Raw genomic sequence first — 20,470 nt, forward strand, 5'->3', positions numbered from 1 at the left:
CATTTGCTGGACACGCATTTGAACTGTTGAACAGAGTTGGTCTCAGCGTGTAAAAGAGGATACTGTTCTTAAATAGTTTTGGTAAAATAATAGCTTGAAACATTTCATGTTTACACAGGCAGCTCAGTTCTGATCTTTTGACACTTATTTGGTATATCTGATACATATCTGATCTTTTCCCAATGTGTAAACAGAAAGAAAACACATGGAATCTGGTCTTTTGAGTTCTGATTCATACCACATACGTGTTTGTACATGTAGTATATATTTTTGGCACATGACCTGCCACCACCAAGACTACCACACCAAATTTGGGTAGGAACAGTGAAAGAAAATGAGCATTGCATCTGCGTGCTATTTCAGAGAATACGTCAGTGTGAATGCGCTAATCTGATATGGGTGTCAGAACAGTACAGGGGGAAAAAATTGTACATGAAATAAAAACCTTAGGATGGCTGTTTAAACACAGCCTATGAAAGAAACCCTTAGACTTGTGTGGAGGTGAACGAAGCACAGACGTGCTCATGTCACTTACTCACTCATCCCTGTCGCGCATAGGGCAAGGTCCACAACTTCAACCTTCGAACTGGGTGCTCGGAGAACTCTAATTTTGACAGCATGCACGTAGGCCGATAGGATACACTCAATGTTTGATTTCAAAAGATCTTATCTGGACATTTCAAAACCAAAGTATATTGCCATAAAAACACAATAATTGATAACATATTCATGTTCATCTTTTTAATTTGGGTTACTTAAGTATTTCTCTTGCATAGAATTCAAAACAGAAAAGAAAAGGAAACGGGGATATTTAACTTTTCATCAATTTCAATAAATGTTGCATCTTGTGGTTAGAAAATGTTGCATCTCTTGTGAAGATAGATTGAACCATGTATTAGACCTAACATTCAAGCCCCATCTCTAATCTGATGGTAGCTGGGCTGTATTAGCTATGATGTAGTTGTGTTTTCCTTGTATAGAAATGAAAACAAATACATTGAACTACACCAAATGTTGCATAGTTTAAAAAAAATATTGCCTCTTTCGTGAAATTACATGATCCATCCACAAAGAAGAAGAAGAAACGAATATCTTAATTGTTGCTTGCTGGGCTGTAACTGGGCTGTAAATAGGCTGTCTAGCTTTGCTATAGATGTCTTGTATAGCTGTGCCATCTCCCTTGTGCTGCTCAGGGCTTGACGGTCAGCTGGGCCTGACCGTACACCTGCCTGAGTGCAGCACAGTCCAGACTGGCCATCAGCTTGGTGGGTCCCTCCCTTCGCGGGGTAAAACTCTCTGTCCAATTCAGGGACGAGCCAGCCAGGATCAGACTGGAATACACACATATACACACATGAGTATGCACACACACACACACACACACACACACACACACACACACACACACATACATACATACATACATACATACAGGTATCACTCTGCTCACCTGTAATGTTTATACTTGGGTGGCATGACTCCTGGCCCCTCCACGCGAATGTACACATCCTCCAGGTTGAACTTGAACGGGTTGGTGAACTCCACAGTCACAAACATCTCCTCACTTACCTTAGCCAGACCAGACACCTACAGAGAGGGGATGAGAGTTGGTCCTGATCCTGTCTGTGAAGACCCAGCAAGGATTGATAAACTGAGCATATTTGGAAAATACTTTGCATTCTATACCAGGGATGTCAAACTCATTTTGCAGAATTCAGTCTTTATTCGGTCTTCAACGCGGTACGGAGGGCTGCAGTGAAACTTGGTTATATTTCCTGCAGTCCAAAATTAGCCCAAAATAGTCCGCTATGAATTTTTCAGTGCTCCCTGACTGTCTAGCTTTCATTTAGCTGATTATTAGCAACGCTGAACACAGTCAAGATATTATATGAATGCAGGTCCATTATAATTTCTACAATTTCGATTTGGTTTTTGTCATTTTAAAGTATATTGAGTTTGCCCCCCCCCCCCAACACCCACCCCCCACCCCAAAACAAAACATAACAAATGTGCCGGATTGGACCCCTTGCGGGGGGGGACGTATGTTTGACACCCCTGCTCTATAGAGTACAAACTGATTTGTTTCAGGCTGTGTGCATATTACCACTCCTAAAAACACGACCTCTGACCTGGACAGAGAGTTTGGGGTTGTGAAGAGTGACGACCCTCATGGCGGTGACAATCTGTCCCGTCTCCTTGACCTTCCCAGTGGCAATGAAGTGGAGGTTGGCCTGCTCCACCAGCTTTCTCATGTAGTCCTGGGAACGCACCTGGATCACCTTCTTCTCAGCTGTGGACACACAGAGATGACTTTCTTAGGATATGCTTTGTCTCCTTGAGTTTTACTTTCATTTGCATTTATTTTGTCGGGTCTTTTGCTTTAGAAATATTGGAGAGCAACTGGCTTGCCACTAGTAACTAGAATATTGATCTTACAAGAACCCACCAACCAACACACACCACCCCTCCTCCCCCACCTGCCCACCTTTCATGGGATCCAATGTCACTTTAGGGGTCTTGAAGAGGAACTCAGAGCTGGTGACTCCTGTGTAATACACCACGTTGCCACTGACATACATCTCCCCGGTGCGAGACTGGCCACTCTTGTTGTTGAACTCCAGCTTCAGCTCGAAGTCATCCCCCACCCTCACCTCGATCAGGGGCATGTTCAGCTCCACTTCAGCCTCTGGAAGGGTGACCTTCTCACGCTGACAACCGTACTCCTCTGCCTTCTCCAGAACCGTGCGCTCCTCGGGGCTACCTGTGGATGTGGGAGACCACAGACGACAGGGAATGATTATATGGTTTGTTTCAGAAGTAAGTCCCCATTCAGAATCTGGGTTTTTCGAGTGGTTGTACCTTGTTCACACAGAGACAAACCCTTCTTTTAACATTTAAATCAAATCAAATGTTATTTGTCACATGCGCCGAATACAACAGATGTCGTAGACCTCACAGTGAAATGCTTACTTACAAGCCCTTAATCAACAATGCAGTTTTTAATGCAGTTTAAATTCACATGTACATTTGAGTTATAGATCTGTCATTCTCACTGAAAGCAAGTCCAAGAAATGTTAGATTTGTTCTGAGCACTATTTATCTGCTACCCGGTGCTTAAGTTTCATCTTTGTGTCGTTTACTTTCAGTTTTGTACACCAGCTTCAAACAGCTGAAAATACCGCTGTTTAGATGGTACAATGACTCTCTGCATTGATACTTGCTTGTTTTGTCACGTACACTGAAATTAGGTGAAACGATTAGAATTTTAGCCAGCAGGAAATGCTGGAGTGATTTCTGCATAGGTCATTTTGAATCTGTGTCTGGGAAAGTGTCCCTTTAGGCTTTTTGCTCAGCGACGCTCCCTCCTGCCTCCTCTCTTACCTTCGGGGAACTTGTACTGGTCAGTGATGTCACGCCGGGTGTCCTGGCCGGGAGCTTTGGTCACCACCATCCTACCAACATGGCTGCTGTTGACTTTGACCGGCTCCAGGGTCCCGTCTCGGGGGTTCCGCGAGTAGAACACCACATCGCTGTTCACCTATAGGGAAAAAAAATGGGACACATTCATCATGTAAAATTCCAGTAACTATCTATTGATATGTTTAGTCATATATAAGTCATATATACTAGTAATACCAAAACACATGTGCTGGTACCGTATGTTCACGACTACAGTTGAGCTCACTGATTCAAACTGATGCAAACAAAAATGGACTGTCTTGGAAAGTGACCAATAAGAGGGATTGTAACATTTTGTATACCGTCCTGTGCAGTTGGTGTTTTGCGCCACTAGGACGTTAGACGCTCATTGTTGTCGTATTTACCTCAGCAAACACGAAAGGTGCATCGAACGGGAAGCAGATCTGGCCATGTTTGATGGCCTGGACGGACGCAGGGCCACACCTGTACATCCCTGGATACAATGAAAGACACATTAGGACTTAGTAATATCCCAAATAATGATAGAATATAGTAACTACACAGCATGTACATTTCATAACATGGTTATGTAAAAAAATTATAACATGGTCAGTTAAATTGTGTGTTTGTGTGTGTGTTTCTGTGAGTGTGTGTTTGTTTCGGCGTATGTGTGTGTGTGTTTCTGTGTTTGTGTGCGTGTTGCTGCGTATGTGTGCGAGCGTGTGAGCGCTTGTGCATGTTTCTACAGTATATGTGTGTGCGTGCGTGCATACATGCTTGTGTGTATGAACACCTCACCATCACTGGTCTCTTGGGGCGTAGCATCCACAGCCTGCCAGCCCCCAAACCCTTGAGGAAGGTCTGGCCTGCTCATGTAGCACTCGTTCCAGCAATGGTAGTTCCTACGGCAACACATCCATTCCATTATTTGACATTACCATAAATCATTCTAAATGCAGTCTCTCCACTCATTAATTGTATTTTTAAATGCTCAAATCACTGGAACAATTCTACCAGATAGAGTCCTTGGTGCGTTGCTTGTCAATTCTGCCGTTCTCATCCAGGATGATGTCAGTTTTCAGGTTGCCGTCGTTGTCGTGGGAAGAGAAGAAGTTGGTGACAACCCTGGCGGGGATCCCCAGACAGCGCAAGACTGCCGAGGGGGAAGGAAAGAAACTGTATCATCAGCAACAACAAAAGATGTTCAGATTTTTGGGGGGAATTCTGCCAATCAAATAGTAGGAAATTAATTTGAGTGATTCATTGTGAAATCCTCCCAAACATTTCACTCATTATCATTGTAAAAATCCCAAAACTTTGCCTCAATGATTTTTGGGAGATCCTAGTTAAACATTTCTGGAATCATTACAGATTTCAGAAAATAATTGAATTTTCTGAAAATTTGGGGAATATTGTAGCCTTATGCAGGTCTCACAGGTGTTAAAGACGGCAGCGTAGACCCAGCACTGGGCATAGCAGACAGGCATCTTGCTGCTGGAGTAGTTGAGGAGGATCTCAGTACTTCCAGTCCAGGAGGTGGGTGCCACTCCGTAGGTGTAGTCACCACTCCAGCTCCCCACCAGCACCCCATCGTCGTCACGAGAGTTCAGCTGGGAGAGAGAGGCAAACATACGGTTGTCTGCATCCAAAATGGCAACCTATTTCCTTTATAGTGCACTTCTTTTGAAAAGAGCCTAATGGGCCCTGGTCAAAAGTAGTGCATTATATAGGGAATAACCTGGTCAAAAGTAATGCATTATATAGGGAATACCCTGGTCAAAAGTAGTGCATTATATAGGGAATACCTTGGTTAAAAGTTACGCATTATATATCGAATACCCTGGTCAAAAGTAATGCATTATATAGGGAATACCCTGGTCAAAAGTAATACATTATATAGGGAATACCCTGGTCAAAAGTAATGCATTATATAGGGAATACCCTGGTCAAAAGTAATGCATTATATAGGGAATACCCGGGATAAAAGTAGTGCATTATATAGGGAATACCCTGGTCAAAAGTAATGCATTATATAGGGAATACCCTGGTCAAAAGTAATGCATTATATAGGGAATACCCTGGTCAAAAGTAATGCATTATATAGGGAATACCCTGGTCAAAAGTAATGCATTATATAGGGAATACCCGGGATAAAAGTAGTGCATTATATAGGGAATACCTTGGTTAAAAGTAACGCATTATATATGGAATACCTTGGTCAAAGGTAATGCATTATATGTGAAATAGAGTGCCATTTTGGATGCAAATAGCCTGTTACAAGCTTATAAGTTGTAAGTACAAATCTCTCTTCTGTACAAATGAAGAAGAGGGCACGACAAAACCTATTCCCCCTTGCAATGCCCCCCCACCCCCTCTCTTCCTCTTTTACACCACTGCTACTCTGTTGTTATCGTCTATGCATAGTCACTTTAGTAACTCTACCTACATGCACATATTACCTCGACTAACCGGTGCCCCCCGCACATTGACTCTGTATCAGTACTCCCCATGTATAGTCTCGCTATTGATATTTTACTGCTGCTCTTTAATTACTTGTTTTTTTTTAACTGCATTGTTGGTTAGGGGCTCGGAAGTAAGCATTTCACTGTAAGGTCTGCACTTGTTGTATCCGACGCATGTGACTAATACAATGTGATTTGAAACGTGTCTTCTGGCAAGGAGTCTTTTCTCAAGCCTCCATGGAGCCCCCCCCCCCCCCCTATAAATCTACTGTATGAAACGGTTGCACTGTAAGAACGTTGCGATCTTAATGGGTTCTCTGTATGGACCAGCGGTAACCCCGTAACCCTCACCATGGCTGAGGCCTTCCGGGCTACTTTGATGGGGTCCCCCCTGTTGGTGATGGGCATGGCAGCTTTATCCATGATGAACAGACACGCATCCAGCACCCCGTAGTCAAACTGCAACAAGCAAAGTTCAGTTAAGTGTGCACGGAACTTCTTTGACGATCACAGAGAGAATCAGACGGTGTCTTAAAGCCAAAACAAAAAGGTGACAGACAGGTAATGTGTACGGACCTAGAAACAACCGTCTTGCTCTTTGACGTATAATGACTTCCATGCACAGTAGTTATAAATGAATTCTGCACGGTGCAGATAGCGTATCACCACACCAAAAACCAATCATTGCGTAGCTAGTAGTGGTGCACTGGGTCTCTCTGTACCTGGCCAAAGTTCCAGGGCCGCTCGGACACGTCGTCAAACGCCCCGTGGTAGATGACCCCCACCTCGTTGAGAACACACTCCTCCCTCTCATTGCGATCATCCAGGAACACAGAATCAGCTGGTGGAAGGAAGCCAGAACAATAGAATGGAATCTATTATCGGAATGTAGATGAATAGACGAATGAGATTAATAGAGCTAAATCAATCAATCAGCACAAACAACTGTTGTGGGAACAGGCTAGTGTGATTGCTGTCATCAGTGAGTGTCACAGACCTGCCGCCCAGGGGTTGAACAGGATATAGACGTCTCGACTCTCGTCCTGCCTTGTCCTGCGGATTCCGTATGGCGTCACCACCGCCACGTACGTGCGCCACTTTCCCACAATGCAGTCGGGCGCTGGGGTGATCCCCACCGTGACCACGTTGTCTGCGCTGTCCACCACCCGGCCGGCCCACGGGCTCTGGCGGTCACTGGCCACAGACACAGGGATGTAGGTGCCCTTACTAAACTGGGGACTGCCCCCTGGTGGATAGGAGGAACAGGGGAATGACATGTCAGGGCAGGGGTAGACCTAGCTCTGGTCTTTGGCTCTGGGGTGCAGTTTCTTCTGGGTACAGATCTAGGATCAACTTCCCATCCCCCAAACCTAACCTTTACCATTAGTGGAGAAAATGTAAATCAGACCAAAGATCAGGGTCTAGGGGCAACTTCACCCTACACCAAGCCTTACTAACACCCTGGACTAGAGCTATGGTAGACCTAACCACTGATACAGGAAAGAAAGATAAATACCTGCACATATTCTTCCTTAGTTTTATTATGTTTCAAGTGGAGGTTATAATTAAGTGTGGGGAACATTCAATGAAAAAAGATACAATGAATGTTCCCGCACTTTAATGTAACCATCACTTGAAACATAATAAAACTATATTTTTTCATTCCTTTACCTTTGGTACCCTGCATCTGGATGCAAGTTTCTAGATGTACGTACAGTAAACTACTTCTTAACCAGTAACCACTGATACAGAGTTAGACCTTTTTTTTAGCTCAGGAAACTTTTTTAGGTGTTTCATTTTTATCTCACCGATGACGAACTCCACAGCGAACTGGTCGTCGGAGGGCTTGTAGGGACGGTCGAAGGTCACCTTCAGCTGGAACTCCTGTCCCCTGCGAACGACGAGGTGGTCAGTGGCATACAGGTGGGTGGTGTGCTGCCGCTTATTGACCTCGTCTGGCTTCCGCAGCATGTTCACGTCCCAGATGTCCAAGAACTCTGATAGGAGAGTAGGAAGAGAACGAGGAAGAGAGAGATGAGGAGAGAGGAATATAAAAGGGAAGAGAGAGAGAGATGCAGACTTGTCATCGTAACTTGGGCCCTGATATTTTTCCATGTGACCTTGAGCAGTTATTCCAATACACCTCTGTTTCAGCAAAAAAGCTGAGGGATGGGCCTGGAGAAATGTAACGTCTCTCAAATTCATAGACAGAGCTATGGATGCAGAGGTAGGTCCTAAAAATGGTCAAAGGCTCCAGCCACCCAAGTCATAGACTGTTATCTCTGTTACCGCACGGCAAGCCGTACCGGGGTGCCAAGTCTGGGACCAAAAGGCTTCTAAACAGCTTCTACCCCCAAGCCAATAGACTCCTGAACATCTAGTCAAATGGCCAACTAGACTGTTTGCATTGACCCCCCTCCCCTCCCTCACCCCCTCTCACCCCCTCTCACGCCCTCTTTACACCACTGCTACTCTCTGTTGTCATCTATGCATAGTCACATTAATAACTCTACCTACATGTACATACTACCTCAAATAACCGGTGCCCCCGCACATTGGCTCTGTATCAGTACCCCCCTGTATATAGTCCCTGTATATTGTCATTTCACTGCTGCTCTTTAATGACTTGTTACTTTTATCTCTAATTCTTATTTGTATTTTCTTGAAACTGCATTGTTGGTTAGGGCGCATAAGTAAGCATTTCACTGTAAGGTCTACACCTGTTGTATCCGGCGCATGTGACTGATACATTTTGATTTGAAGGACTGAACATCCATGATATCTAAATGATTGTTTTAACCAGATTGAGGCATTTACATTGTTTACATTTATGTTGTTTACAAACATGGTTTGTTTTGGGTTCTGATGACGTACGACAGTTGAACTAATCATGAGGCATTTATAAGTTGCCTTTTTCAACAATCCGTGTGTATATATCATTCATTTATAAGTCCAAAAATGGATGTAGCAACTAACGATTCTATCTTCAACATAACGTAACGTATGGAATCCTGCAAGTTCAAATGTATGAAGAGTAGTAGAGACATTCTGAAGGCCGATTACGTTGCGTGTTCAACTTTGGGAACCTTCTCATCTTAGGGTAGACAGACAGCTTTGTCTGTAGACTGTGGTGACGTATAGTAAAAATTATGAACTGTAGTCGAAGTTGGTTGTTCTTTTTGGGAAACTCGCTACAAGATATTATTTAGATGACTATGACTGTCACACCCTGATCTGTTTCACCTGTTTTGTGCTTGTATCCACCCCCTCATCCCCTGTGTATTTATACCTGTGTTCTCTGTTTGTCTGTTTCCAGTTTGTCTTGTCTCGTCACGCCTACCAGCATTTTTCCCGTATTCCTGTTTTCGCACTAGTCCCTGTTTTCTAGTTTTCCCGGTTCTGACCATTCTGCCTGCCCTGACCCTGAGCCTGCCTGCCGTTCTGTGCCTTTCGGACTCTGCTCTGGATTACTGACCTCTGCCTGCCCTTGACCTGTCGTTTGCCTGCCCCCTGATTTTGTAGTAAACCTTATTTTACTTTGAACTTTACTTTGAATTACCTATCACGAGGGGACAAGCTGAAGTCGCTTCCAGTCTGTTAGAGGTTCTATATTCCAGTCAGTCCATTCTTATTCAGAACCCTGCCTTGTGTTTCTAGGCCTGCCTTGTGTTTCTAGGCCTGCCTTGTGTTCTAGCGAGATAATGCTGAGGAAAGGAGAACAGTGACGAGGCTGGTAGACTCAGGATGTGTCTGAAGGCGTGTGTTAAGATAACTCTGAACGGAATGCCATTCATTTGTCAGCCAGCATCCTAAATCTACAGGAAACGTGTCGTTGTAGGGTTATCATTTGTGACCAAGGCACATACTGACTCACAAACCAACACTCTGACATACAAACACACTTCTGTCTCTCTCTGTCGCACACCACACCACACCACACACACAATCAAACACACACACACACGTGCACGCACCCACACACACACACCCACACACACACACACACACACACACACACACACACACACACACACACACACACACACACACAGGCTCCTTCTCCTCCTCACCCTGGAGTGGAGGGGGTCCTCGGGGCATCAGGCCGAAGGGCTCAAACTCAGGCACCTCCTCCCCATCTGCATTGGAGGTGGCGATGGGGGCGGCACTGCGTCCGCGGTGTGACACCTGGGGTTGTGGCTTGGCAGCGGGCTCTGAGTCAGACATGGTACCAGCGCTGAAACGTCACCTTACGGGCCTGGGACACAGACAAATGGATGAACAGAGAGAGACAGAGACAGAGAGTCAAACAGACAAGCAGACAATTCCTAGGTATGGTATCATATCACATGACGACTCCATTCATATTCAGCTAGCCCTTGGGGAGGACACTCCCAGTTGTGCTGCAGATGCTAAGAGATGAACTGTTCCCACAAACCACCTGTTTCACATTGAGGTAGGGCAGCAATAGCGAACTTGAGTACTGACCTGGATGAGGTGCACGTAAACTTTAACACAAACCACATGTCAAAACAATTATATATATTACATTTTACATTTTCGTCATTTAAGACGTATCTAGAGCGACTTACAATTAGTGCATTCATCTTAAGTTGGCTAGGTGAGACAACACACATCACAATCGTATCAAGTACATTTTCCCTCAACAAAGTACATTTCAGCGAAGTCCTTGCTAGTGGGAACCACTTCTATGTGTGTATTAGTGTGCATTATTGTAGTGACTAGGTCAGAAAACGTAGGTTTGAAATGCTCAGTGGTTTCACAGAGTAGAGCCTGTGCTTATTTTTTCTTTCATTGTTTATTTCCATGCTGTATAAAGAGGAGCCTACTGAGGGTGTGATTCCAGAAAAGCAGTTGGCAAGGTCAGACATTTTGGGGTGTTTGGTTGTTTGTTTTGGCATGTTGTGTTATTCTCCGTCCCTTGTGGTCAGTGCGTCACCCGACTGTGCCGTTAATCTTAAAATTAGAGAGAGAAAACGAGTCGTAAATGACAAGGGAAACTTTAGTGTCAGTGTGTGGGGGACACGACCATGTCATCAGATTCCTTTGCTTAGAATCAATGTCTATTTATTTGTTGGTGTAATATTTGTCATTTTCACAACGAGTAGTGTACCAGTAAAATGATGCCAGTATCTGTGGTAAAACTAACAAATTACCTTGCACATTTACAATTAGTTAGGTAATAATATTTATTAACAAACTATATCTAAGTCCAAACTTAGCGGTCCATAAAATGACAAGCTATTAGACCCCATCATATAGTACAAGCAGTGGTGCAACATTACTAATAGTGGGTTAAATGTAAATAAAAATATCAAGACATACCGTAAGTCAATAAAGCAGCACTGAAAAAGGAATTACCTCAACCAACCATCCCCTGGGGGTCTCTTCTTTTAAAGCCTATTTTATTTGAGGTTAGGAGAGAGGGGGGTGGTTTTTTAATGGAAATTATTATGTAAGTATGGTAATGCTGTTTTAGTCATTAAATACACAATGGTTGTTTTAATGAACATGTAAGTATGGCACAATATACGTCATGCAGCTTTGTGGCACAAACAACTGTTTAAGAATTGAGTTATGTAATGGGCGTGTGCTGTGCTGTGCTGTGCTGGTCGAGGAGACAGGTTTGGGGTGTGGGATGGTCTCCTGCCAGTGTTGGAAAGGTGAGTCATGGACCTGCACAGTGAAAGCACTGTTTCACCGTGGCACACACACACACACACACACACCAGGCACACACACACGCACGCTCACATCGTGCCGTCACCCCCTTCAGCTGAACATTAGCTGGTCAATGCTGATTGTGGAGAAACAACATCACCACAGGTTTTTATCGATGTTTTCTGGGACAGTGCTGTGCCTTTTTGTGGTGGAAATGCTTACTATTTTTAGCTATTAGTCAATGGATGATGCCATATAATACGGTTTGTATAGGGTAACATGTTCATAGGGCAAAATAAATGGTTGTGCAAAGTGCAAAAAATACCGCAAACCTTATTATAATATGCAGAAATCCTCCCTGTATGATGCAATTTGCATCATATGATGCAAAACACAGCATCGTACGATGCAAAATGCATCACACAGGGACGATTTCTGTATTTTGAAAGTTATATATCTTGAAATCTCGATTGCCGACGAGCTAAATGTTTTGGGGCTACGTCAACAATGTACTAATGCAAGAAATACCAAAAGAGAGTTTTTGGGTGGAGTTTTCCTTTAATTCGATTTTTTTTTCTTGAACAATGTGTGTTACAAAGAGGTGACTATTTAAATAGCGTTTCGTAAACGGAGCAATATGTCAATTGTGTTCTCTTTATGACGCACATTGTTGAAGAGTGTGTTCTAATTTCGTCATGCTACCAGATTATAATTAGGTTTTTCATATTTTTTTGCACTTTGCACAGTGCTCCTGCGCGACGGAAATGACCCCCATATACACCGTTTTATGTAGTGTGTACTTAGACACGGAAGCATTGTGCAAAGAACAAATGTGACTCCTGAAAGGTAAAAATGATCCATAGTTTAACAGCATTTTACAACAACATGTGGATGTAAAGGAAAAGAAAAAACACAGAAGCAAATACCCCTGATTCTGAACCAGATTACATGATGTGGAATAAAGAACCATTCAAACCAGCACTCAGTTCTCACTCTGGTACTGTAACATTAGCTTCCATTTAGGACTCTCATTAGCCCACAGCCCCCCCTCCACCCCACCCCATAATAAACTCTGCTTTTACCAGCATTTGGACGTTTCCTAGAGGAAAAAAGGTGTACTATTATACAGCAAAACGACAAAGAGTACTGCAACTGAATTTAGAGTACTGCAAATGATGCATTCTATGAGGCATCGCATTACTTTTCATCAAAGCATTGTCAAATACATGCAGTATCAAAAAAAATTAGATTGGAGACAGTAAACATTGCTTGACCAGTGACCACTGAAGAGTAAACTCACCTCTGTAGAAGTTGAAGAAGCTGCAGTTGTCTGATAGAGTCGATCCTCAGGGGCTGAGTGTCTGTCTCTCTCACACACAAAAGACAGGCTGCTGCTGGGGTCCCTCTGAATCCATTTATATACAGGAAAGGGAAGGGCCCTCTCCATGGCAGAGATAGGCCGTGTGTGTGTGTGTGTGTGTGTGTGTGTGTGTGTGTGTGTGTGTGTGTGTGTGTGTGTGTGTGTGTGTGTATATTTGCAAGCGAGTCAGCCCCAGGGTGAGTGGTTGCTGGGATGGGCTTGTGAGTGTGTGTGTGTGTGTCAAATCAAATCAAATTGTATTGGCCACATACACATGGTTAGCAGATGTTATTGCGAGTGTAGCGAAATGCTTGTGCAAAGTTTCCTAAGGACTAGAAGCGAGGTGTGTGTGTGTGTGTGTGTGTGTGTGTGTGTGTGTGTGTGTGTGTGTGTGTGTGTGTGTGTGTGTGTGAGAGAGAGAACCAGTCCCAGCATTAGTTGTAGGAGGGGTTGAGGTTGGAAATTACAGAATTAGGCCCTCGGGTGGCGGTTTGGCCAACTTGAGAAAAGGGTGGGGAATTGTCATCTCTGTTTGCCAGACAGTGAAAGACAGGCCAGCACTGGGGACCAGCCATGCTGAGTCACAATCTGTGTGAATGTCTCTCTAAAGATTTGTTTTGATACTACTAGAGATCAAATTGAACAACGTAAACCGAACACACTTTTACACTGTAGCCTCCGAATACACAATTGCTACATTATCTTGTCAGTGGTAATGGGTCACAGTGTTCTTCAGGAAATAGACAACAGACAGTCTTTAAGATAAATACAGTTTTATCACACATTCGCACTAGTTGATTTTGTTTGAGTGACAAATCAAAGATTTCAATTTTGGCTGCTCAAAACTACAGTATGAACTACTATTACTAAACATGTTATGCTTATTGTGTTGTGCAGTATGTGTGTTATAAACTAGCATGATGACATTGGTTTGTAAACATACAATACAATATAGGAGGCGTATATGTTATGTGTCAAATCTATGTATATTATTATTAATAAATAAATAAATAAATAGCTCTCCAAAACCAAAAACAACAGTCTGGTTGTCTTAGCCCCACTAGTGACGCCAGTGGCAAATATGAATCATAGCAGTGAGCTAAGCTAACGATGGTGTGCTGCTGTGCTGTCTGGAACTGAGCTAGGAGAACAAGCTGTACCCTATCGTGACAGCCAGGACCACAACAGAGCCAAGGTGCGAAGAAAAGTCTGTGAAACCCAATGTAAATGGTTATAGTGTGGACACTATACATAATTACTTTTGAATGTGTATGTATACTTACCTGCAGTATAGTAGTATCACTATTCATATATGCATTGCCGTTGTCATTGGCATTGACCGAGTTACCACAGACATGTTAGCTGCAACCTATGGAAGACAGGACCACAACTGAACAACTAAAAAAAAGAAGTCCGTGAAGCCCAACAGATGTGCGAGAAAGCAGACCAAGCAGTGGCATCATGCCTATTGGAACAGAGACATTTCAAAAGGCAGAGAATGGGGATCCTGCATGTGCATGCCCCTTCAATTTAATCAATATTTAAGAAAATTGTCTGTAAGATAGTTTCTCAATTTCAGTATTGCGCATCCACGTCAAGTTGATGATGTTGTCAAGAAAAAAACATGATGACAAAATCCATTTTATGCTTGTTTTAATAAAGTAATTTACATGACCATGAAAGTTTTATAAACTCTTGATAACAATAAATGAAGATATTGACAATTTACAAAGGCATTTTCCATAAAGAAGAATTTAAACATCAGATCACAATAGGTCTTATTTACAGAATGTTTTAGGTCGTCAGGATTATTACTTGTCCCCATAATTGACGGTAAACCATTTACAAACAGAGCAATAAAACAGTTGAAACAAGGACAATGACCCAAAACAAACCTCCAGGCTGTGTAAGGGCTATTTAACCAAGAAGGAGAATGATTGAGTGCTGCATCAGATGACCTAGTCTCTACAATCATCCGACCTCAACCCAATTGAGATGGTTTGGGATGAGTTGGACCGCAGAGTAAAGGAAAAGCAGCAAACAAGTGCTCAGCATATGTCGGAATTCTTTCAAGACTGTTGGAAAAGCATTCCAGGTGACTACCTCATGAAGCTGGTTGAGAGAATGCCAAGAATGTGCAAAGCTGTCATCAAGGCGAAGGTTGGCTACTTTGAAGAATCTCAAATATATAATATATTTTGATTTGTTTAACAGTTTTTTGATTACTACATGATTCCATATATGCTATTTCATAGTTTTGATGGCTTCCTTATTATTCTACAATGTGGAAAATAGTAAAAATAAAGAAAAACCCTGGAATGAGTAGGTGTGTCCATACTTTGACTGGTACTGTACATTTATAGATATACCAGTCCAATATATAAATGCCTTTGACTGCTTCACATACTATATACAGTGCCTTCAGAAAGTATTCATAGCCCTCGACTTTTTCCACATTTTGTTTTTGAATTTAAAATTACATTTAGATTTCGTGTCACTGATCTACGCACAATACCCCATAATGTCAAAGCAAAATGATGTTTTTAGATATTTTTACAAATGAATAAAAAATGAAAAGCTGAAATGTCTTGAGTAAATAACTTCAGGAGTATAAATATGCATACCAAGTCAGAGAATAAGTTGCACGGACTAACTATGTGTGCAAAATGGTGTTTAACATGGTTTTTGAATCACTACCCCATCTCTGTACCCCACACAAACAATTATCTGTAAGGTTCCTCAGTTGAGCAGTGAATTTCAAGCATATATTCAACCACAAAGACCAGGGAGGTTTTCCAATGCCTCGCAAAGAAGGGCACCCATTGGTAGATGGGTCAAATTGAAAAAAGCAGACATTGAATATCGCCTTGAGCATGGTGAAGTTATTACAGTTTTTCTCAGTCGCTTTGGTGCATTTCTTAGATCAAAAGTGCAATTCTTGATACTACTTGTACAAATTCCAAATCATCTAGTCACTTGTGCACATCATTAAAGCAATTTCTTATTCCTTTGAACAAATTGCAATTGATAATGTACAAGTGTCAGCTTTTTTCCACATTATCAATTGCTCATGTCATGTTGATCAAAATATAGTAGATGGTTCTCTGTTGAATAGTCTTACCCCTCAAAACATCTAGGCATTAGTTCCTTGCATAAGCCATTACATGCAAAACTGTTGAACTATTTGTCATAAACTGTCAAGCATAGTTTTACACATTTCTATTAGACCTTTTGTACAAAAACGTGAATTGATGAATCGTGCAGGTGAAATTGACCCTCACTCATGAAGGAATGTAAAGTGTTAGTTCAACCAACAATCAACCAGTTGTCTAAATTGCTCAAAGGTGCATCTCATGAAGAATCAATTGGCAAGCATATATAGACAGACCACAACACAGAGTTGCAATTTTCCAATAATGGATTGACCAGGAAACGAACAGGGTCAACAGCCAAGAGGAGGAAGAAGAGTAGCAAGGATGCGTGGTGGAAGGCAAAACAGAGGAAGAGGCAGAAGAGGACATAGGCGCATATCTGATGACATAAGGGCCACTATTGTAGACCATGTTGTCAATCATGGCCTTACAATGGCTGAGGCGGGTCGAAGGGTGCAGCCGAATATTGGGAGATCAACCGTGTCCTCAATAGTTCAAACCTTTCGAAGAGAGAACAGGTATGTCCACCAATGTACAGTGCACTGTTACTGTATATAAGCAGTATACTGTATACTTCCTACAATGCTTCATATTACAGTAGTCCACTTGTATTTCACAGCATACAGAAATATACTCTATACAGATACATACTGCACCTTACATGCACCCACCTGTATGTTTTACAGTCAAATGTGTGTTCGCATAGTTTTTGTCTATGTGAAAGTGTGCGATGCATCACTGCATTTTTCCCCACATAGGACTGCAAGATTACCTCAAACCGGTGGCAGAGGACGCCTTTTCACACCTCAACAGGAGGAGGCTATTTGCACCATGGTCCGAGCAAACAATGCCATGAGACTCAGGGAAATACAAAACACCATTATAGAAGACAATGATGTCTTTGAAAACATCCATACGGTTAGCATCTCAACCATCAACAGGGTGCTGCATAGAAACCAGATGAGTATGAAACAGCTGTACCGTGTACCATTCCAAAGGAATGAGGACAGAGTTAAGGAGCTACGGTACCAGTATGTACAGGTAAAACATATATCTATGTAACTACTTTACAGCAACATTTTATAGTGATACATAGTATAGTAAGCATAAACTGCACACATTTCCATTGCTGTGGAAGGAACATGCAATATATGTACATTTTATGTCACTCTTCCTTACCAAAACAAATTCAACTGTGTGTTCTGGAATATAGCGTATAATGGAGATGGAATCAAGTGAACCCTCTCACAACTTTGTATATTTGGATGAGGCTGGCTTCATCCTGACCAAATGCAGAAGGCGGGGTCGGAATATCATCGGTCACAGAGCTACTGTGGATTTGCCAGGCCAATGGGGAGGAAATATCACCATGTGTGCTGCTATTTCGGTGTCCTAACCCATATCCCCCTTATAGGGCCATACAACACCCAGCATCTACTCAACTTTTTAGAGACTCTCTACAGGGCTCTCATCCCTGATGATGAGAGGGGTCTGTTTAGAGAGGATTTGCCAAAGTATGTGGTCATTTGTGATAATGTGAGTTTCCATCGATCAAACATCATAAGGCAATGGTTTGTGACCCACCCGAGGATGCTCATAGAATTCCTCCAACCTTATTCACCATTCCTTAACCCAATTGAGGAGTTATTTTCAGCATGGAGGTGGAAGGTGTACGATCGTCAGCCACACACACAGATGACCCTGCTGGCTGCAATGGATGCAGCATGTGAGGACATCACAGTAGACGCCTGCAGAGGATGGATAAGGCATTCAAAAAGATTCTTTCCATGTTGCATTGGAAGGGAAAATATCCGGTGTGATGTGGATGAGAATATGTGGGCCGACAGACAGGAACGTCTGGATGTGTAGAGACAGCACAACAGTGTTGCGGGCAAAGTTGTGCCTTAGGGGTGGTTTCCTGTGTTTCTTTCTAATTTAGTTTTTTTTCCTTTGTGCCCCTTGGGTTGTCCAGTCTCTTTCAATCAATAACCCACATACAGTAATATGTAAATAGTACTGTTGAAATTGATATATGCCATAGAAGTGCAGCCTTGCGCGTTTTCAATACAGTAACTGTCATCCAGACTGTAGCCTAAGTTTACATCAGCTAATACTGTCAAAGTACACAGTTACATTGACAACATGCCTAAACATTTTGACGACCTTGTTCGTGAAAGATGACTCAATGACTTATCATTCTGATGACACTGACATGATCATTGGCATGAATATTTACTTTTGAGAGATGTACTAAGGATTTTTAGTGACTGACTAGCTTTAGAAACATATCTATTGTATATTGCAGTTTGTACAAATTGTTCTGAGAAATGCACTTATTATTTTGCACATGTTAGGGATGATGTGAAAAATGCACCAAAGCGACTGAGAAAAACTGTAATTACACTTTGGATGGTGTATCAATAATACACCCAGTCACTACAATGACGAGACAGCCTACAGGGAGGAGGGGAGGGCTCTGGGAGTGTGGTGCCTGGAAAACAACCTCTCACTCAACGTCAACAAAACAAAGGAGATGATCGTGGACTTCAGGAAACAGCAGAGGGTGCACCCCCCTATCTACATTGACGGGACCACAGTGGAGAAGGTGGAAAGCTTCAAGATCCTTGGCATACACATCACTGACAATCTGAAATGGACCACCCACACAGACTGTGTGGTGAAGAAGGCGCAACAGAGCCTCAGGAGGCTAAAGAAATCTGGCTTGTCACCTAAAACCCTCACAAACTTTTACAGATGCACAATTGAGAGCATCCTGTCGGGCTGTATCAACTGCATCGCCTGAAACCGTAGTGCTCTCCAGAGGGTGGTGCAGTCTGTCCAACGCATCACCAGGGGCACACTGCCTGCCCTCTAGGACACGTACAGCATCGGAAGTCTGATGGCCTTGAGATAGAAGTTGTTTTTCCCAGCTTTGATGCACCTGTACTGACCTTGACTTCTGAATGATAGCAGGGTAAACAGGCAGTGGCTCGGGTGGTTGATGTCCTTTATGATCTTTTTGGAGTTCCTGTGACATCGGGTGCTGTAGGTGTCCTGGAGGGCAGGCAGTGTGCCCCTGGTGATGCGTTGGGTAGACCGCACCACCATCTGGAGAGCACTACGGTTGCAGACGGTGAAGTTGCCGTACCAGGCGGTGATACAGCCTGACAGGATGCTCCCAATTGTGCATCTGTAAAAGTTTGTGAGGGTCTTAGGGCCAATTTCTTCAGCCTCCTGAGGTTGAAGAGGTGCTGTTGCACCTTCTTCACCACACTGTCTGTGTGGGTGGACCATTTCAGATTGTCAGTGATGTGTACGCCGATGAACTTGAAGCTTTCCTACTTCTCCACTGCGGTCCCGTCGATGTAGATAGAGGGGTGCACCCTCTGCTGTTTCCTGAAGTCCACGATCAGCTCCTTCGTTTTTGTTGAAGTTGAGGGAGAAGTTATTTTCCTGGCACCACTCCGCCAGGGCCCTCACCTACTCCCTGTTGGCTGTCTCGTCATTGTTGGTAATCAGGACTACTACTGTTGTGTCATCTGCAAACTTGACGATTGAGTTGAAGGGGTACTTGGCCAATCAGGCATTGGTGAACAGGGAGTACAGGAGGGGGCTGAGCATGTGGGGCCCCTGTGTTGAGGATCATCAGCGAAGTGGAGGTGTTGTTTCCTACCTTCACCATCTGGATGCGGCCCGTCAGGAAGTCCAGGACCCCGTTGCACAGGGCGGGGTTCAGACCCAGGGCCCCGAGCTTAATGATGAGCTTGGAGGGTACTATGGTGTTAAAGGCTGAGCTATAGTCAATGAACAGCATTCTTACGTAGGTATTCCTCATGTCCAGATGGGATAGGACAGTGTGCAGTGTGCAGTGCGCAGTATGATGGCAATTGTATCGTCTGTGGATCGATTTGGGCGCAAAGCAAATTGAAGTGGGTGTAGAGTGTCAGGTAAGTTAGAGGTGATATGATCCTTAACTATCCTCTCAAAACACTTCATGATGACAGAAGTGAGTGCTATGGGTCGGTGGTCATTTAGTTCAGTTACCTTTGCTTTCTTGGGTACAGGAACAATACTAGACATCTTGAAGCAAGTGGGAACAGAAAACTGTGATAGGGAGAGATTGAATATGTCTGTAAAACACTCCAGCCAACTGGTCTGTGCATGCTCTGAGGATGCGGCTAGGGATATTGTCTGGGCCGGCTGCCTTGCGACGGTTAAAACGCTTAAATGTCTTACTCACGTCGGCCACAGAGAACGAGAACCCACAGTTCATGGGAGCGGGCCGTGTCGGTGACACTGTGTTTACCTCAAAGCGGGCGAAGAAGGTGTTTAGCTTGTCCGGGAGCAAGACGTCAGTGTCCGCGACATGGCTGGTTTTCCCGTTGTAATGCATGATT

The 20,470-nt window shown here is 43.3% G+C and overlaps 1 protein-coding gene across 1 annotated transcript; it reads right to left on the reverse strand.

Moving 5' to 3' along the window:
• Window positions 1–726: 726 nt before the first annotated feature.
• LOC115133413 (coagulation factor XIII A chain-like) lies at window positions 727–12,970 on the reverse strand. Its single transcript, XM_029666621.2, has 15 exons — window positions 12,862–12,970; window positions 9,953–10,137; window positions 7,691–7,879; window positions 6,880–7,128; window positions 6,605–6,723; window positions 6,234–6,341; window positions 4,856–5,030; window positions 4,435–4,573; window positions 4,219–4,322; window positions 3,825–3,913; window positions 3,382–3,538; window positions 2,486–2,761; window positions 2,130–2,290; window positions 1,451–1,587; window positions 727–1,331 (listed from the first exon to the last, which is right to left on the reverse strand). Exons 2-15 carry the CDS (start codon window positions 10,104–10,106, stop codon window positions 1,190–1,192), a joined length of 2,199 nt encoding a protein of 732 aa, XP_029522481.1. The 5' UTR covers window positions 10,107–10,137; window positions 12,862–12,970; the 3' UTR covers window positions 727–1,189.
• Between the last annotated feature and the right edge of the window lie 7,500 nt (window positions 12,971–20,470).

This window comes from Oncorhynchus nerka, linkage group LG8 (genome assembly GCF_034236695.1).
Source record: "Oncorhynchus nerka isolate Pitt River linkage group LG8, Oner_Uvic_2.0, whole genome shotgun sequence".
NCBI classification, from domain to species: domain Eukaryota; kingdom Metazoa; phylum Chordata; class Actinopteri; order Salmoniformes; family Salmonidae; genus Oncorhynchus; species Oncorhynchus nerka.

Coding starts and splice junctions, on each gene's coding strand:
- LOC115133413 (XM_029666621.2), bottom strand. CDS start 10,106: ATGTCTGACTCAGAGCCCGCTGCCAAGCCACAACCCCAGGTGTCACAC. Junction 4,323..4,434: donor CGCACCAAGGACTCTATCTG/GTAGAATTGTTC, acceptor GTGTTGCCGTAG/GAACTACCATTGCTGGAACG. Junction 1,588..2,129: donor ACCCCAAACTCTCTGTCCAG/GTCAGAGGTCGT, acceptor CCCTCTCTGTAG/GTGTCTGGTCTGGCTAAGGT.